The sequence below is a fragment of the Miscanthus floridulus genome, chromosome 14 (assembly GCF_019320115.1).
Source record: "Miscanthus floridulus cultivar M001 chromosome 14, ASM1932011v1, whole genome shotgun sequence".
Taxonomy (NCBI): Eukaryota; Viridiplantae; Streptophyta; class Magnoliopsida; order Poales; family Poaceae; genus Miscanthus; species Miscanthus floridulus.
In genome coordinates this window covers 12,189,571-12,208,999 of record NC_089593.1, presented here as the reverse complement: position 1 = coordinate 12,208,999, position 19,429 = coordinate 12,189,571, and the positions used below count along the sequence as shown (strand labels likewise).

At 47.4% G+C, this 19,429-nt stretch overlaps 2 protein-coding genes across 2 annotated transcripts; one reads left to right on the top strand and one right to left on the bottom strand.

Annotated features, from left to right (window-relative positions):
* Positions 1-12,469: 12,469 nt before the first annotated feature.
* Positions 12,470-15,033, top strand: LOC136504683 (bifunctional bis(5'-adenosyl)-triphosphatase/adenylylsulfatase FHIT-like). Its single transcript, XM_066499653.1, has 4 exons — positions 12,470-12,726; positions 14,031-14,177; positions 14,459-14,557; positions 14,643-15,033. Exons 1-4 carry the CDS (start codon positions 12,493-12,495, stop codon positions 14,757-14,759), a joined length of 597 nt encoding a protein of 198 aa, XP_066355750.1. The 5' UTR covers positions 12,470-12,492; the 3' UTR covers positions 14,760-15,033.
* A 1,252-nt stretch (positions 15,034-16,285) lies between these two features.
* LOC136505552 (protein LURP-one-related 5-like) lies at positions 16,286-18,919 on the bottom strand. Its single transcript, XM_066500725.1, has 2 exons — positions 18,562-18,919; positions 16,286-17,043 (listed from the first exon to the last, which is right to left on the bottom strand). Exons 1-2 carry the CDS (start codon positions 18,850-18,852, stop codon positions 16,528-16,530), a joined length of 807 nt encoding a protein of 268 aa, XP_066356822.1. The 5' UTR covers positions 18,853-18,919; the 3' UTR covers positions 16,286-16,527.
* Between the last annotated feature and the right edge of the window lie 510 nt (positions 18,920-19,429).

The following is a 19,429-nucleotide window of genomic DNA, read 5'->3' as shown; positions in this document are numbered from 1 at the left end:
AATGAGTGGATGGATCCTACTTAGGATTTTGCACAAGCAGCGGCTAGGTCCCGTCCTGGGCATGCAGGCGTGCGCCATGGACTTTTTCGTGCCACTCGAGTTGTGGCTTGGATGCTTATGCTGACCGTGGCTGTGGAGCAACCGAGCAAGCATCCCTGCCCGCCAAGTTCAAATTTTCTCTCCTCCTCCTTTGCTTTTTTTTTTTTGAATATCTCCGATTGCTTTTGCTTGTTCGGTTCTTTAACTTGTGGCTGAATAGTTGTGATTATGAGTTCCGTCTTTAGAATTGCCCAACTCAATTTATTAAATGCCAAGGTTCTTAATTTGTGGAAATCTTCCTAGTTTTGTACTTATCATATACTTGTTGAAGCAGAGCTATGGATTTTCATTGTAGGGTTATGTGATTTGGGGATTTCTTTGGATTTGAACTTAAAAAAAAACAGGTGTAATCTCATTACTCAACGTCTAACAAATTGTTGGGCCCGATCACTTGGCTGAAATAACAAGCCAAAGCTGAATTATTGTGAGAGAAAAATACTGTTCCGACTAAAAAAAGAAGCCGAACAAGCCGGCTTTTAAGGTAAGCCGAACGGGGCCAGCAACAATTACATGAACGGATTCAGGAATTGAACTAACAATTTGTTTCTCTCCTTGACTACACAAATGGCCTAGCGTATCCAGCTTATGAGCGGCTCTATTATAAACCCAGCTCTTAAAAGAGCACTTGAAACTAATGAAAGCGGAGGACACTAAAGACTTTACCTCAGTGATCAAAACACCTACAACAACATCATCATACTCATCGGTGGCAATCGCCTGAACCACCATCTTCGCATCAGTCTCGACAATAAGCCGGCCGATCCCCAAATCAACAGCCGATTGAATCCCATGTAGACAAGCAATGAGTTCAACCTGAAAGGCATTTAGGAGATGATCTATCTTCCCTCTCCCCGTAACAACCCCAGCTGCCTGACAATTTGATCCCATCTACTTCCCAATTTGAATCCTTACTCGCAATGCATCTCAGTCTATTTCAACCGATTTGATTTCAATTTCAATTGACATGTGGGGCTAAAGGATCACGGTGGACAAAAATTCGGCGCAAGGAAGGAAACCAGCCCCTGGGTAAGGTGTCTCCTTTGTGCTGCTGTGGCATAGTGAATGTAGTCTATATGGTTTCTCTGAAATTGCTTCTTTTGCTAGACAAAAGTTAGCACTGATGGTTCATATTATTAAAATAAATTTGCACAAGCAGTTGACGACGTAAGGTTATCGTTAGTGAAAATAAATTTGTACTGCAGTTTTTTTTAGCCGCCAGTGAAAATACACCCATTTGGCTAGCGTCACACTTGAGGTAAAAAAATAATGGTATTTTACCTAATATGTGCACAGATCTTTGCTGAAGAGATTAATGATTCATCGATAAATATAACTTTTAACGTCAGACATCTGACAGTGATGCGGTGTTGTGGTGTAATGAAATTTAGCGCACTTTTAACTTTCTTTGCAACACAGCAGTAATGCTTGCTGTCACAGCAGAACTTGCATGGGTACTAACTAATAATAAATTAACCAGCAGTAACGGTTTGTTAAGAATTAAACAGATAAATTGACATGGTTCTAAAGTACATACTACTGGTGTTTTCCTTTTGCAGTTTGGTTATACGTACTTTTAGTTTTCATTGCCACACAGCTGCGGTTCATGTTGTCCCTGCAGAACTTTCATGGATAAAAGTTAATGAACGAGCAGTACCATTTTGTTAATAACCTGATAAATTATCATTATCTGACTTCTAGAAGCATCATTTTTTATACAGGTATGCCATGGCATTGCATTTGCTTACCCTATGCAAGTGTATTGTGTCTGTACGACGATATATACAATATGTCTATGACTTCAAGAGAATTTTATTTCATCTTTCCTGAATTTCTGATTAATTTGCCATAGAACCCGCGGGCAGTCAATGTCTTACGTTTTCTTTTGGGATTCCCCAGCAGGCAGCAGAGAATGTGTTTATATGTACTACTAGGACGACAGACGCGCTTCACCGCGCCGTATTGAGTGTCAGTCTGTAGGAGCCGATGTTTTAGTTAATTAGTTTGCACTGACTATTATAGTATACAATTTGTTCTCTGTCAGATCAACCAAATGGCTTCCAATGTTACCAAGCTGCTGCCTCTACCGACATAGGCTAAAAATAATCACAAAAACCGAAGATGGCATAAGCTCATCGAAAACAACCGTATAGAGGCTGCAAGTATCAAAATCACCATAAGTAGCTGAGTAAAAAACATGATATTTATGTGACGGCTATTGGTTGAATCTCTGTTGAACATATAATGCTATTATGTGAAAGTAACTGCCACATTAGTGTACATTTACCACATATGGTAGCACATTGTTTGGCGCAGATAATGCCTGCAACTCTGCAAGGCTGAGAATTACCTAGGACAAACGGAGGCAAAACGCTAAAACTTGAAGATGATATGCCTATGAAACCTAACCTGGCAGCAATAATCGATGACAACGGCTTTTATGAAACTTAGCTTGGCAGCATCAATCCTCGTTTGCCCCTGCAATAGATAAATGGACATTCAGGAACTGGATGATTATTGTTAAGCTGAAACCTAGATCGAAATCAATTCAGGTAAGTATTCTAGATACCTATCGCAAGCGCTCATCCTTGCTATTTAGCAGGGCCAGATGGTTATTTGGGGCCAAGTTTGGATGTGGGGTTAGGTTAGCAACTTTTATAATTAGCCAGTTCTTTTTAAACTCTGACCTTGCATGGAGTTTCCCTGTAATAAAAATAATGTAGACAGCAGAAATTACATTAAACCAAAGAGGATCGGGAAAGAATAGTTACCTCATGAAGAAGGATAAGGTCAACTTTGAGAATTTTTGGTAGACCAGAGAACCTAACAACCAATCTCCTGATCTTCCATTTATGTGATTATGCAGTAACATAACACATGTTGCATCCTACATTAGTAATACAAATTAGTTGGTTGCACGAAGCAAGGCATAGTAATGTGTTGCATATAAAATAGCAATGATGAGCAACCTTTGCTAAGAAAAACATCTGGATGTATTAGGACGCTAAATAATATATATGCAACAAATAAAATTTGGAGCCTGATTTTAGGCTGCTCATTGCATCCCCATATCCTATTGATGGGAAAGATTAATCATCGTGTCATGCAAGGTTAACTCAATAATGTCATTATCTGTGTGTAATCGTAGTTCATCAATCATTTAAATCAACCTAACCTAAAAATGTGTAAGTAATGCAAATATACCATCCTATCATTTATAGAATCACTATAAAATTATTCGAAGAAACATTATGTGAAACTATGGTCCCATTTACATGGGCATTTAGGCAGCTATTAGTAAGAGAACATGGTGATGAACCAAAATCAGAGGGCAAAATGGAAATTGCCAACTCTTTAAGGCCACCTAGGATGTCAGTAGCAACAATTACAATGGTATGCCTTTGATTCCACTGATGAAGCTGTGAAGACCACTTTAATGATTGGACATATAGGTGATGATAACAATGTACCTAAGCCAGTGAGGTAATTCAAAGCATATCTGTTAGAGTATGGCAGGGGCCTATTGGGCCTAGGCTGGATGTATAGCCCATTAGTGTTAGGGTTAATTAGAGATAAAGGTCGCTTGCTTAGGAGTCAAGTAGCCTGGGCTGGATGTATAGCCAATTAGTGTTAGGGTTAATTAGAGATAAGGGTCGCTTGCTTAGGAGTCAAGTAAATCTCTCTATATAAGGAGAGGATATGTATCAATCTAATCAAGCAAGAATTAAGAAGGAAATCCCTTCCCTCTTGCTCGGCTGTGGGCAAGGCCCCCGGCCAGCCTCCAGCCACCCTCGCATGAACAGTGCCTGCTGGTACTGTAGCAGCCGCCTCTCCCTCAGCTCTCTCCCTCTCAATCATAACAAACCACATAACAATATCATGTGTACGTTTGTGCTATTTTATTTTGTTAAACTAAAACTGTTATGACCGGCACCCATTATACAAGGCGTAGGTTTATGGCAAGTGGAGCCGGCCTAGGGGCCACGTGGTACTATAGCATGCGGTACTGTAGCGCGTGAAGATTAGATTGGTTTGGTTTGTTAGGAAAGAGATATGTTAGATTGATTCGGTTAGGATATTTCCTTAGGGGTTAAGTCAGTCATCTCTATAAAAAGAGAACCCTGTATCAGTTATAATCAAGCAGAAACAAGAATTGTTTTCGGCTTATTGAAGGGAGCCGGGATTTCCTAACCCTAGCCGCCTCCTGCTGTGTCTCGCGTGAACAGTGCCGCCGCTACTGTAGCGCCGCAGGAATTCTAGGACTGCAGCAGCAGCCACCGTGTGCTCGCCACCACGGCCCCTCGCCGGCGTCGAGAGTACAGACCATGTCCTCCTCTCTTCCACCCCTATAACGTACGCAGTAACACCGGTAGGGCATCTAGTCCTATCAGCCTGGTATCAGCGATGTCAGGTCCTCCATCCACATCCACACAGCCGCCGTCCACCTCCGCCTCCCTGTCCCTGCCATCAGCGCCAGCGCCGTCGGCCGCGTCGGGGTTGTCGTTCGCATCCTCGGGAGCACCCCTAACGTTGGAATCTTTGGCCACCGACGTGGCTGCGATTGCCCGCGGCATGGCGGCCATGCAGGCGACCCTGGCCACCCTCATCCCACCACCTCCCCCTCCACAACAGCCGGCACCACCACCACCTCCACAGTTGTCGCAGCCGCAGGCGATCTTCCCCTACGGCATGCCCCAGACCAGCGGGACGGGGGTGCCCCTCCACTTGCTGCGGTGGCCGGCCTCGCCGTCTCCCATCCCGTCGTGGGCGATGGGCTCGACGACTCCGCCCATCTACACGATGGCCACGACCCCTACACCGTCGGCAGCCGCGGTCGCGGCGTCCTCCGGGGTGCACCAGCCGCCCCCGACTAGCGGCATCGTCTATGGAGGGACGGACGGTACCCTCGTCTACGGTGGAGGCGGGTACTCCGGCGGCGCCCTATCCGCGGAGGACTCGTCTGCCGCTGCTCCCAACGGCGCCCATGCCCCTCCCAAATTTTACAAGCTGGAGTTCCCGACGTTCGACAGCGCTGTTGATCCGCTCAATTGGCTCAACCACTGCGAGCAGTTTTTCTGTGGCCAGCGAACATTGGCTTCGGATCGCACATGGCTAGCTTCGTACCACCTTCGTGGCGCTGCTCAAACTTGGTACTATGCGCTGGAACAAGATGAAGGCATGCCAACCTGGGAACGCTTCCGTGACCTGTGCCAGCTCCGTTTCGGCCCCCCAACGCATGGCACGCGGCTGGCCAAGCTCGCCCGGCTACCCTTCTAGTCATCGGTCCAGGAGTATTCGGACCGCTATAATGCCGTGCTCTGCCATGCTCGCAACCTCAATCCTCGCCAGAAGGCAGAACTATTCGTGGGTGGCCTCCTCGAGCACATCAAGGTCGACGTCGAGATGCGGGATCCACCTGACCTTCAGACCGCCATGTATTTGGCCCGGGCATTCGAGCGTCGCGCGGCGGCCATGCCTTTAGCGCCTCTGCAGCAGGGTGCCCGGCCTCCTCAGCGGCCTGGCTTTCCCCCACGCGTGCCAAGCGCGGGTGCTCCTCCAGCTGGAGCCCCTGTGTCCCCAGGGGGCGGACCAGCAGCGGCGAACAGGGTGCCCCTGGTGCGCCAGTTCCGCCGCCTCCCGCCGGACGAGCAACTGGAGCGGTGTCGACAAGGGCTTTGCTTCAACTGTGATGAGCCCTATGTCTGCGGCCACGTGTGCCCACGGCTCTTCTACCTCAAATCGGACGACTACATCGATGACGGGCTCAGGGATGCCGCGGCGATGGATGACGTCGCCAACCCCGTGGCTCCAGACGCCCAGGAGCCTATGGCCGCTAATGCTTTCGTGGTCTCTCTACACGCACTTGCAGGGATGCGCACGGACAATATGATGCTACTCCCGGTGATGGTTAAAGGGGAGCGGCTGTTGGCGCTACTCGACACCGGCTCCACGCACAACTTCCTCCATGGCGCGACGATGCGCCACCTACGGCTCGCCCCGACGGGCGGTGAGCAGCTCCGTGTCACTGTGGCCGACGGCGACCGGCTCCCTTGCGAGGGCATTGCTCGCCACGTGCCCATCCGCATCGGCTCGGAGTCATTTTCCATCACGTGCGTCGGATTGGACTTGGGCTGTTTCGACTTCATCCTCGGCGTCGACTACCTACGGACCTTGGGTCCCATCTTCTGGGATTTCGAGGCCATGACGCTATCCTTCTGGCGTGAGGGCAGACGCGTCCTTTGGCAGGGCGTGCGCAGCCTCGACGCGACGGCTCCACAGCAGCACCTCGTTGCACTCTCCGCCGACGCCCAGCAGCCGCTGATGGACTTGTTGCTTCAGCAGCAGTGCGCAATCTTCGACGAGCCCACAGGGCTCCCACCGCACAGCATAGTCCCTCGTCGATGAGTTCCGCACCCTCTACCCTGCCTTCCAGCTCGAGGACAAACTGTTTGCGCAGGCGGGGAGAGATGTTATGACCGACACCCATTATACAAGGCGTAGGCCCATGTTATGGCAAGTGGAGCCGGCCCAAGGGCCACGCGGTACTGTAGCACATGGTACTGTAGCACGTGAAGATTAGATTGGTTTAGTTTGTTAGGAAAGAGATATGTTAGATTGATTCGGTTAGGATATTTCCTTAAGGGTCAAGTCAGTCATCTCTATAAAAAGAGAACCCTGTATTAGTTATAATCAAGCAGAAACAAGAATTGTTTTCAGCTTCCTGAAGGGAGCTAGGATTTCCTAACCCTAGCCACTTCCTACTATGCCTCGCGTGAACAGTGTCGCTGCTACTATAGCACCATGGGAATTCTAGGGCAGCAGCAGCAGCCGCCGCGTTCTCGCCGCCATGGCCCCTCGCCGGCGTCGAGAGTACAGACCACGTCCTCCTCTCTTCCACCCCTATAACCTACGCAGTAACACCGGTAGGGCATCTAGTCCTATCAAAAACATATCCATAGTTATGTTAAGATTCATAGTAAGAACAGTGGACTGAAATAAATAAATTAGAACCGTGCTAACTGTTTGACCTTATTCTTTTAAAGTACACTACTCTGTACATAGAGTGGACTAATTGAGAATTGGTAAATGCTCATTGCTGTCTCAAATAAGATTGCAGTTAAATATATATACACATAGCCTTTCCTGTATGGTGTGACCTTTGGAGGCACGACAGTAGTTTTTTCTCGAAGACGCCATTGTAATGGTTTGAGTTTCATGTTACCAATAGTTAGCCTAAACACCATACAGCAGCCACGAAAGTTGAACATAATATTTACTCAAAATTAAAAATTCACATATATATTATTTAAATAGAGGAGACACCTAATCAAAGAGTGCACCTACAGAGATGAAGACCTGACCTTTTATTATGAAGGTGTTGCAGGCAGGCAATTCATACGATAATTCAATTCCCTTGTCAATCAAACAAAATGAATGAAAGAGGAAATGAAAAAATTGCAGGCTTTAAAGCTGCAAGCCGTGGTAAATCTTGCCATGATGGCACCATAAGGTAGCACCTGTGAAGCATCAATCAAATTCCATTTAGAGAGACATATAAGAATGATAGAGAAACCTTGTCTACATAACTTACTCTATGCTATAGAAGGTACATGCATGTAAATTATAGAAGAAGCAGCTCTGTAAAGCTGCAATTGAAATATCAGACGATAAAAGTTAAAAGATGTCCAAATCTGCAAATGTTGCGAGGCCTAAAATCTAATAGAGGGAAGGGCACTTCTTGCTGCACCTCTATGTCTGGACACACCAACACATGATGACATGAATAGAATAGTGTCAGTGAAAATATGTCAAAGACACAAAACTATACATTTTGCAGTTTATTTCAGCAGTTTCATCAGTATGAGGAAGAGCATCCCAGTAAATGAGACACCAATTGAATTTGCAGAACAGTTTGACATCATCCCATTACATATGCTAGACTTGAAAACATTTCTGCCAAAGTATTTCCAGAGCAGTTTCAGTACGGTCAAGAGCATAAACAGATTGATTACGAAAAATGTTTTAAATGGCTTTTTTAAGCAAAATAACATATGTTTTTTATCTAAGATTAGACCATTATATATTTTATTTGCTTGCTTAAATAAACCACCGAAGAAAGCGAAAGCTACAGTCATTCTTAGCTCAATGAGTAAGACCAAATTTGCATCAAGAACGAAACGCCATTCTAGACTTCCAGTGGAGATCTGCTCACCGTAGCCGAGCAGGACATGGTCGAGGGACGCGAAGACGGAACAGGAAAAGACATATCTCCAGCAGCTGCCACCTCTGCCGCGAACACGGATGCCACCGCCGTCCTGCGACTCCTACAAGAGCACGCCGTCCACGCGTGCGTACCGGTTCTTCCTCCCCAAGAACCCCGGCAAGGTGCCGCCGCCACCGGCTGCCACATCGCCCCCCAATTCCCCATCACCTCTGCCTTGCTCAGCCGCTCCCTCCTTCCGAGATGCCCACCAGGCACCTAGCTGGGGAACGGGAGGAGGTGAAGTGGATCTGAGGAGGGAAGCCAACGGCGAGGCAGGTAGGCGCGGTATCCGGGGGCGTGGCGGCCGGTGGGGAGATGGAGGCGGAGGCGGAGGCGGCGAGGCGTTTTTCTTTGAGAAAATTGTTTCTATAACAAAAGATCACCAGAATCAGAAAATACATCGAAAGAGTTATGTCACGTGAAATACCATTCCAAGATGCAAACTTTAACTGAAAGTAGCATTCCATCACGTTCCATCACCTTCGGAGCTAACGACGTCTGTCTCCACCCGCTGGGAGCCTGGACGTACGCTCCTTCTTCTTCTCCTCCATCCATCTACTACTCGTCGGCCGGACTGTTTGCCGAAGCAAAAAAGGACGAAGGCCTATGACATGGCGACCAGGGCAGCGGCGATGCTGCTAGTGCCGCCGTGCGGCACCCGCGACCTCTTGAGCTATGTGGGTTCTCGGTGGGCCTCGACGCTGTGATCGACGGTTGGCCGATCGCGAACGCGTCCGAGATGGGTGCCGCCAACCGGTAGCTGCGGGGGCAGGTAACTGCGTCGATCGCGGGCCTCAGCGTGAGCGAAAATGCCGGATTGGACACCCGTGGACAGCAACGGATCGTGCGTCTCCGCCGTCCTCTTGGGAGAGCACGCACATTAGTGGACGCCGAGCAGCCGGCTGTCCTCACAGGACATCCACGGATCGATTGGGCTGGTGCATGCACACATCGTCCTTCCCATGCGAGAAAGCCCAAAGCGCTCGTTTTGGCGGAGTCCGGCGAGCTGGTACCCGGTGCAAGAATCGTCGGTCGCTCCTGGACCACGACCGCGACAGCACGGTCACACACAGCGCCACTAACGGCGAGCGGACGGAGAGAAAAGGAGAGAGCAGACTGGCGGTGGTGACTGTCTTGGTGCCGGCGACACTCAGCTCCGGTGTTCGGTGCGGCGTCGGCTTCGATGCGCACCACGGGGGTGCTCTGTGCTAACCGCACTCGGCTCCAGTGCGGGGAGCTCCGGGCAGCGGGGTGGCGACGGGAAGGCCCCGTTGCCCATGGGTCATGGTGGCGAGCTCCAGCGGCTGGCTGCTGTGGGTGGAGTCGCACGCTGGTGCGGCGTAGCTCCGGCGGAGGTAGCTTCGGCGAGCCAGGGCGAGTGCGTCTCCGATGGCGTAGGGCGTCGGTGCTGGAGTGCTAGGCGGCAGCGTCCGAGGCAAGGACAGACGCTGGGCTTGAGCTGCGAGCTGCCTAGGATGAGGCTGTACCACCGTAGGCCTGCCCAGGTTGATGCGATGTATACAGGCTGTTCTCGACGTCCTCCCATGGCTCCTGCTCGTTTTTGAATTTTGAGTGAAGCACTGAAGCTGAGTCCTCGGATGAACGCAACCAGCGTTAACAGCGAAAGTAACAGAGTGCTAGATTGCGGAACGAATGTTCACTTTTAACGGTATTTTATAGCACGACAAACTTTCGATAGTATTTTTTGATTCTCGCATTCTTTCGATGCGAAATCAATTTTCCCTTCTTACCGGGAGAGAGCAAGGGTGCGTTTGCGAGGGTGGCCCAGGGCGGCCTTGCGCTCGTGGGCTGCAGGCTCCCGTGTTTGTGGCCTTGGCCCGCGAGCGAGCCCGGCTCCCAGGAGTCAAATACGACGCCGCCGCCTGGCCTTGGAGAAACGCCGCTAGGGTTCGTTTCTGGCGAGCTCGGCTACGCGCGGCGCTCGCAGGCGATTTCGGGCGGCGGCGGGGTGGCTGACGCGGGCTCGCGCGGGAAGGTGAAACTTCCACGCGCGCTTGCCGCCGCGCGGGAAGGCAAATCCGCCCGCCAACGTGCGCCTATAAGTGCGGCCGCTCCCCCTGCCTCTCCTTCTTCCTCTCCTTGCTCTGGTCACCTTCCACCTCCCTCCTGAGAGACCGACGGTGAGCTCGTGTGCGTGGTGGCGGCGGCGACCTCCGGCGTACTTTGCCTCCGTTCCACGCCTTGGGGGTTCTTTGCCGCGTTCCTGCTCCGGCTGCTGCTGGTACTCGGTGGCGTGTTGGTGTTCCTCCTCTTCTCCGTCCCCGTCTGCTTCGACTTTAGATCGATCTGCTTCCTCTACTTCCAGATCTGCCTCCTCTCCGGTTCTACGACCCCGAGCCCAAGGTGAAATGGACCACCCCTCTCCCCCTCCATCTTGTGTTTTCCCTGGATACGACATGTATTAGGGTTTGGTAGCTGATGATGTTTTTTATTTTTTGGTACCTGTTGCTGCTGCTGCTTTGGTTCTGTTATGGTTTGGTACCTGATAAGCTACGGTTTGTTACTATTTTATGAGATGTGGTCGATGATGTGGTCCATGTGTAAGAACTGTTAAATGTTGTATTTTGGCCAATGATGACACAATGGATCGATGCATTAGCTGGCTACATATCATTTTGCTGCCTCTTATCTGTTTCTATGAAATTCTTCGTTTGTTGGCTTCAAAACTTGACTAGCGGATGCTGCTGTTCTTCTTTACTAACTTTGATTATCCCATGTAGCCAGTAATGCTATGAATTGTTAAACTAGCATGTCTGAGGCCAACTATTGCATGCTGAAACTTTGATCTGTTGTTGTAACGGTTATGAAAGAGCAACCTCATTCTCCTTTCATTCATGTCCATTTCTGTTTGTTGTTATGGGCCTGGCCGACCACAGCCAAATGACAAACACTATCTCGGTGTGGCAGTTGGTGGCGGTTAGCCTCTCAGCCCGGCTGTCTCTTCGATGACAAACACAGCCTCGCCTGAGCCGGGCTCACTGGGTACACAGGCGCAAACAAGAGCTGTTGCACCACTTGGGGCAGGCCTGCCCAGGCCTAGGCCAGTTGGGCTAGCCAGGTCGGCCAGGTACAGGGCCGCAAACGCGCCCCAAAAGGATGTGGACACACGCACGAGGCACGTGGAGGCGTCCGATTCGTGAACAGTAACCACACAGTAGCAGCAGCGCTCTCGTCGCGCGGATGCTAGGAGCTATATATGAAGTTTCATATTCATATTAGGTTGTTCGAGTAACCTTTGCATTTTCTTTTGCAACAAATAGTAAATGTATCTTATTTTCTGAATATAGGCTCCGTTCGTTGGCTGAAACTCGACTGAAACTGGCTGAAAACATTGTTCCGGCTGAATTATTGTGAGAGAAAAACACTGTTCCAGCTGAAAAAAAGAAACCGAACAAATCGAATATGGAGTAAGCCGAACATGACCTATATCTTAAGCCTCGTTTGGTAGGACTCTGACTTCGGCTTCTTGCGACTTCTTGCAAGGCTCTGTCAAAAGCACATAAAAAATTGCTCCTCACAAGGAACTCGGAGGAGTCGAGGTCGGTTTATTATAGAGGAGTTAGAGAAAAAAAAAGTAGCTTTCCTTGGGTAATCCTTATAAACCTAATACAAGTTATTAAAAAACTACTACTGCATCTATCTTTGCCAAACGTTTTCGAAATGCTGCTTCAGAATTGTTAGAGAAGCTACTCAACGTGACCTAAAACCGAACCCTTTTAGAAAGAGCCAGAGCCTTACCAAACAGGGTATTTTGAGGCTTTTGCATAGTTTACCCTCACCTTGGAGTCTAATTTTTCATCTAACTTTTTTTCTCCGTCTTTACGCCATTATCCTTATGCAGTGTCGAAACACATCTGCCCTACTGCAACCATTCTCTTTGCTTGCTAATAGTCAGGGGGTAATAATGATGAAACATTCTTGAAACAGTACGGTACTGTAACAAAAGTAACAAAAAAATCGATGGAAAATTGATACTTGCTCCGTAAGCTCAAAATGGGCCTCCAAAATTCGGGCCCAACCCCATGAAAGCCCACATCTGTACCCTATCCTTGCCGGCTCCGTCGACGTCTCCCCGTGGAAGTGAAAGGGCCTTCGGGCTTCAGCTCCAGAAGATGCTGCGCTGCCGTGCCGTCCTGCTCCTCCCACTCCCACTCCCTCCGCCGCCTCGCTTGCTTCGCCGCCTGCCGCACCCGCGCGCCCTCTCGTCCTCGTCGTCTTCCCCGCTCCCGCCGCCTGGGATGGAGGCTTCCTACAAGTTCGGGCCCTACAAGATCGACGCCAGGGAGGTCTTCCACGCCACGCCCCTCTCCTACGCCATGGTGAATCTCCGCCCGCTGCTCCCGGGTGGGTAACACACATACCCATGCTCCCTCCCTTTTCACTTCGCCTTCCATGATTCTTGCCTGCTTCGTTACCGTAGCCGCAGCCACTCCCGAACTCACTGCACCGTAGCATTTTTTTTAGCTTGGGAGTTGCTGGAACTGGAAGATTAGTCGTCGCGACAGAAAGTGGGGGAAAGTATAAAAATTCCATCTTTCTCGCGGAGATGTGGTTGATGGAAATTAGATTGATCAAACGTTGGTTCCCGAAATGCTAAATAAAACTTGTGTGTTCAGAATCATGCCCTGCTTCTAACAGATTCGGCAAGGCAACAGTGTACCACTGCACCATTACTCGGATAGGGATTGTTTCTCTCGGATAGGGATTGTTTCCTCTCGGATAGGGATTGTTTCAGTAGGCAAGGATCATGGGCAATGCCTTTTGTGTTGGCTGGTAATCCCAACCAAGTTCTCTGCAATCTCATGGTGCTTTATCTAATCCCTGCCTACAGAACAAGCTATAACAATCCCATTCAAGATTTTCTCCTGATGAAACCTGAGACTACTGGCTAGTGCTTCCCGTAGACATTGCATTTAAGCTTTGCATATCTCTAAACCACCACATTGCATTTCATTTTTCCCCATAGACACTGCATTTAACAAATATGAATCTTTCTTATGCAGGTCATATCCTTTTATTTCAGCGAAGCTGGAACTGTACTTTATTGGAAGTTATTTTCAGGCAATTTTGCAGTTTTTACTATTCAGGTGCCTGTGCAACCATTTCCTCTGTCAGAGCACTGTCTAATGATTGCTCAGTGCTCACTTCAGTATAGTTCATGAAGAACATTCAAACAAATATGAAAGGAACTAAGCGGTAGCATTTTTCATCAAACATTTGCATTGGTTCTCTTCATTTTAGACCTGATTATCAAGTCTATCTAGGGGGATCAAGTTTGCTTTAGGTACTGATTTAGTGAGAAGGACTCTGTTTTGTTGAGCCACTGACTTCATATCTTGTTCATCTTTCCATGGAGACCATCTACAATTCTATGCCAATGTGCCATTATTATTTCTTTTCTATGACATGCAACAGTTCCACTTGCAGAATAACTGTATGGCTGCAACTAAGTTGGCTTTATTAAAGAAAAACTTTTTTGTGACTTTGCGATTGGAGTTGTGATTCAATTTTTGTTGTGTTGTCATTTGGTGCAAAGCTGCCATAACTCATAAACCCACACAAATAAATTTATTGGACTCAAAGTTTATACATCACATGTTGAGGAAAATGTGTTCTTTTATATGCATCATTTTTTCCTTGACAATACATACATGTTCTTGTGTGCCCCAAGCGTGAAGTGAAAAGATTCGCTGATCTAAGCTCTGATGAGATTAGTGACTTATGGGTTACTGCAAAGGAAGTTGGTGTGCGTCTTGAGCAGTACCACAAAGCATCTTCACTTACCTTTGCTATCCAGGTATGGTCTGTGCTTCAGTTTCATTGTTGTCGTCAGCCCATCCTTTCATTGCTCAATACTAAATTTATACAGTATATAAGGTGTCCAATTTGGGTGTCTAAAACGTAAATATGATGAACATTGTGGAGAATATCATATATGTTTGTACTATGTCATACAGGCTATGCTAACTCCATTTTGCTCTTGTACTATTCATACCATTGATTAGCTTGTTATGGACTTATCTTTGTTATGTTATGATGCCATGAGGTTTCTTATTAACAAGTGATATTACTTGTCAGGATGGTCCTCGAGCTGGCCAAACTGTTGCACATGTCCACATTCACCTCATCCCGAGGAAAAAAGGGGATTTTGAGAAAAATGATGAAATATATGACGCGGTTCGTGGCCCATTTTTCTATCAATCTGGTTATTTTATTACAATATCCAATCAAACAAAGCTTACCCTTTTCCTTGCTATGATAGATTGATGTGAAAGAGAAAGAATTGAAGGAGAAGCTTGACCTGGACATTGAGAGGAAAGATAGAACCATGGAAGAAATGGCTCATGAGGCCAATGAGTACTGTGCTCTTTTCTCCTAGAATTACATGATCTAGTATAGTAGTTAGATTCTAAGTTGAGCTGACTGTTTGCTAGAAATAAGGCTTACTACTTGCCCTTCGTTGTCACAGTTCAGTTACGATTGCACACTGACATTGTGATGGTGTCCAGTTCTGGTGGTATGTTTTGTACTGTGGAGAAATAATCATTTGTTGCAAGGAATGCATTCCAAGTGACAAATCTTTTAGATTAGAAACTTTTTTTGTGTGTGTACTATGGAGCATCAACTGTTTTCTAGAAGATTATGTCTTTACTGCAATATTTTTCTTTGTGAAATTGTAAGAGAGGATGTACCATTAGTCACAATTTACACTGTCAGCAGTTTATGCAGGATTAGTTAAATCAAACATCCATATACTGTTAAACGGAATTGATTAGGACAGAAAAATTGTGTTTTGTTCTTTTGTGGCGAGCTAAAGTTTTATTCCTACCGCCAACTGTTCATTATGTTTTGTTCTGTGCTAGGAGAATCTTGGCTGACAGCAGTCTTTTCACTGAATAAGTTATTTATTTGCATGATGCGTCTGTCCAAATATCAAAAGTTGATCTGATTCATGAATGCAAGATTCTGATCATCCCTAGCTGTTGTAGGCCTAGTTAAACTTTATTCCATGCCCCCATGCTGATGCTTATGTTGTACAGTAAGTTCTTGACAACTCAAATGTTCTGATTGAAATCATGCTGATTGTTTCAGCTTTATATCCTTTTGTAGCAGTACTTTGAAAAACATGGATCATGGCTTTTCACTTTTTGTTTTATTTGTCTTTGTTGTCGTCTTATCCTGTTAACTTTTTTTTTTTGGGGGGGGGGGGGGGGGGGGGGGGGGGGGGGGATGTGATATAAGAGTGTAAAGAGGGGCACTGGCTTTGCTTTGTCTTGAATGTTAACACTTGGCGTTGCTTTACGCATACGTAAGCACATCTCTTGTAACTGGATAGATCCTCAATCCCCTACTTTTACCGATTTGCGTCTTGGATTTCATTGACTTTAGTTGCTTTCATCCCTTCCATTGCGCTCTGCTCGCGTGGTATCAGGAATTCGAACTTTGTTTTATTGGATTGGATGCCCCTTGCATGATGAGATGCCCTGAGCTGAACAACTATTTAGTTCATCAAGGATTGTGTCATGACTCATGAATCGTGGTCTGGCACCAGTTGTAGCGACAAAAGTTTACATGTTGCCAAATGGCTAGTCTACTGATCAGGGTGTTGGTATGCTGTCTCCTGTCGCTGTCGGAAGACATTGCCGCTGGGCTAGGTCACCTGCAACTGCAAGCCTGCAGCAACCAGTTTCTGGTTACAATTGTGTGCTTGCCCTGGCGTACTTGACATGTGCAGACAAGTGGTTGCTTTTGTGGTGGGAATACAGAATGTTGCTTTATAGCGGTGCTGAAAATGAAATGCTGTGGGGGATAAGTATGCCCTCTCAGATGCTGCTGATCAGGAGATGCAGCATTGACAGAAGTTGCTCGGCAAGAATTCAGTGCTTTTCTTCAGGTACCCTCATTCCTCCACTAGGTGCTACTAGCAATTAGCAAATGCATGTCGGTTTCACCTGCCCTTTTGGACACACTGTATATGCGTACCTTCGTCAAATCAAAACTTTTTTACACATTTGTCCTTACTCTTGGAGGGAATGAATCAACACTGCAACGACACAAAATGCTCTAGAGTCGTTGTCGCTGCATTGCTGCTTGATCTGCTACTGCTACGGTTTACATGGTTGTCTGTCTGTCTCGCCATGAACTGTCTACTGTGAAGAGCACACCATCGGTGTGTACGGCCTGCGACAGATCCTGTCCATGACGACGACGATCGCCATGACGGTGGTCACGTCCACGCCCGGCTGGACGACGAGGCTGAACACGTCGTCCCCGAGCATCGCCACCGGCCTGGACACCACGCCGGCGCTCTTCCTTGTTATCTGCGCCGCCTCCCTGCCGTCACTGCCATGCCGGATCTTGCAGCTCCGCCTCGAGAAGGAGCCCTCCACTCGGTAGCCGGGAGCGGGAGCAGCGGACACGGCCTGCGCGTGCTTGCAGCTGAGGCTAGACGAGGAGGAGGAGGGCAACGCAGCAGCAGCAGAGCCTGCAGCTCTTGAGGATGACATGTGGACCTCTGCGTTGTCGCTGCTGCTCCGCAGAGCCGAGCACCTGCTCATCGTGAAGACCTGCTGCTGCGCCGGCGAATTGGAAGACGCCTTCTTGTCGAAGGCGGCGTCTTCCGTTGCTGTGTAGCAGTTCCATCGGTCGTGCAGGCTGAGAAGCTGTTACACACCATTTTTTTCACACTGATTAGCTAGCTGCCGTCGTTTTGCTTTGTACTAGAAAAATAACAGTAAAATTACAGACCAGAGGTTATGTTAATTTGTGCTTTCGATCGGTGTTGCACTATAGTAAATGTTTTAAATGGGGTAAAAGTAAGACACCGATATGATCACTTTTTGGTTGTTGGGTAGTGTTTAGTTCCCAAAAATTTTCAAGATTTCCCGTCACATCGAATCTTTGGACGCATGCATGAAGCATTAAATATAAATAAAAAATAAAACTAATTACACAGTTTAGACGAAATTCACGAGACGAATCTTTTAAGCTTAATTAGACTATGATTGGACACTAATTGTCAAATAACAACGAAAGTGCTATAGTACTATTTCGCCAACTAAACAAGCCCTTGCTTGTTTTTGTAGTTAAGCTCTTCTTTTTTTTTCACTTGGCCCAAGTTAAATCTTCTCTCGTACGACTCAGGAAATATTTGATTAATCTGGGGCTACTTGTTCATTGGATAAAAGGGCTGTCATTTTAATTTAGGGGCAAGAGGGAGGAAACAAGGACTGTAAGTTGATGACGTTAGTTCCGTGTGGACTGTAAATTTGTTTGACCAAGCTTTAACAGTGGCTAAATAATCCAGTTTATCACACCTTGTACTTGTGCCAAGACATTAATGAACAGAGAAAAATGAACATCATAAACGATATATAACATTGCTTTGTAGCTGTGCGTTTGCTTAGTCAAAACTGACGGCGAAAAATTAAGAATAGAGATCAAGGATTAGGACTTTATTTCGAGATCATTTTGTGCTTTTTGGCACAACTGAGTGGCCTTGCAACTTGCGGCGAAAAAGTTACTGGGTTAAGATAAAAAAGTACATGCGTGGCAGCTGAATAAGACCCATAATAGTGCTTTTCTTGTGAAAGCATTTTTGTTTGGATGTTTTTGTCGGTAATTCCATTTCTATGTCTGGTTACCTGTCCTATTGGTTGGCCTAAAATCTTCTGCCGAGTCAGCAAATCTTTAAGTATAATTGGAGTGAAGAGTGATCGCTCATTGAACAAAATTAGGGCAGTCATTTTCTGAGAAAGGGAAAAATGGGGTAGCGTGATCATCATGTCAGTAATGGAAATTGCGACATTTTATTTGTGATTACAGATTACTACTACATGTGGACTGTAGCTTATTCTGTCAAGGTTTAAGGACTATAAACCAAATTTACATTTCCGACGTATCCTTTGCATGGCTTCCAAGGAATTGATCAGAAGTGTGCAAAAAAAAAAAATTGTAACCAGCAGTGCACGTATGTATATTGTGTTGGATGTGCAAATAATAGGATGAAATAAAACTGTTTTCTTTCATCAAGCAAACAAGGCAGTAAATTAAGAGAGTAACCGTTCAACGGTAATCGTTAACTTTTAGCAAAAGACGTCAGAATTTTGATGTGGTGGTGTAGTGATTATACTATCATCGTGTACGTAATAAGCAGGTTAGTAATTAAACGAGCGTAGTACCTGTGGCCTGAGGGAGAGGAGAGGCGTGCCCTTGCCATCCATGAGCAGCAGCTCGCCGGCGCAGAGCTTCCGGCGCCGGGAGTAGTTGTCGACGCGGAACGCCAGCCTGCCGGCGTCGTCGTAGACGCAGAAGCCGTCGGTGCCCTGGAAGCCCATGCTGGACCTCTTCCACACCGTGTACACCGCCGGCCGGCGTTCCCGTTTCGCTGCCGCCGCCGCCACCGCAGCAGCAGCCCGACGACGGGCACGGCCGGCGGCGTCCGAAGATGAAGGGTGTATTCGTGTACTCATGCTAGGAGCGAGATGATGGATCGATGGATGAAGAAGAAGAAAAAGAAGAAGTACAGAAGGTGGTGGTGGTGAGTGGTACGTGTGGCGAGAGCAAAAGAATCGATCGAAGAGAAAGAGGGTATATAAGATTGACGTGAGGGAACAGGCAGGTCAGGTGTCTGGAATGGGAACAAGTGAAAAGGCTAAGCTGTGGCGCCAATGCAAGCGAGTCGCCATCCGTGGCTAGGATTCAGGATTTATTCACATGGCGTACGTATACGGATGCTTGTTGAAATGAATCCTGGATGCCGATGCGGCGATGCCTACCGTGCGTGCTGGAGCTGGACCAGACGTAAGAATCGCCCCTCCCGCGTCCCCCCACTTGATGCCGGTGATGCCGGTGCAAAGACAGCAAGAGAGTACGTCGTCGCAGTACGGCTCCGACGACCACCGGCCTTGTAGCGTTCATTCAAGTAGACAAATGTACTATAGTTTAATTTGTATGGTTTAAACTTTAAACACGCGCGAGTGCTTCGAAGAGCGAGCAAGGTTTGTGGATGAATATGTGATAGGGGAGCATTTGTGCCGTACGTGATAG

Bases quoted from the DNA above. Each gene is read 5' to 3' on its own strand.
- LOC136505552 (XM_066500725.1), bottom strand. From the start codon at position 18,852: ATGAGTACACGAATACACCCTTCATCTTCGGACGCCGCCGGCCGTGCC. The intron at 17,044-18,561 runs GTACTACGCTCG...GGTGTGTAACAG, and splicing joins TCCTCTCCCTCAGGCCACAG to CTTCTCAGCCTGCACGACCG.
- LOC136504683 (XM_066499653.1), top strand. From the start codon at position 12,493: ATGCTGCGCTGCCGTGCCGTCCTGCTCCTCCCACTCCCACTCCCTCCG. The intron at 12,727-14,030 runs GGGTAACACACA...TGACAATACATA, and splicing joins TCCGCCCGCTGCTCCCGGGT to CATGTTCTTGTGTGCCCCAA. The intron at 14,178-14,458 runs GTATGGTCTGTG...ATTACTTGTCAG, and splicing joins CACTTACCTTTGCTATCCAG to GATGGTCCTCGAGCTGGCCA.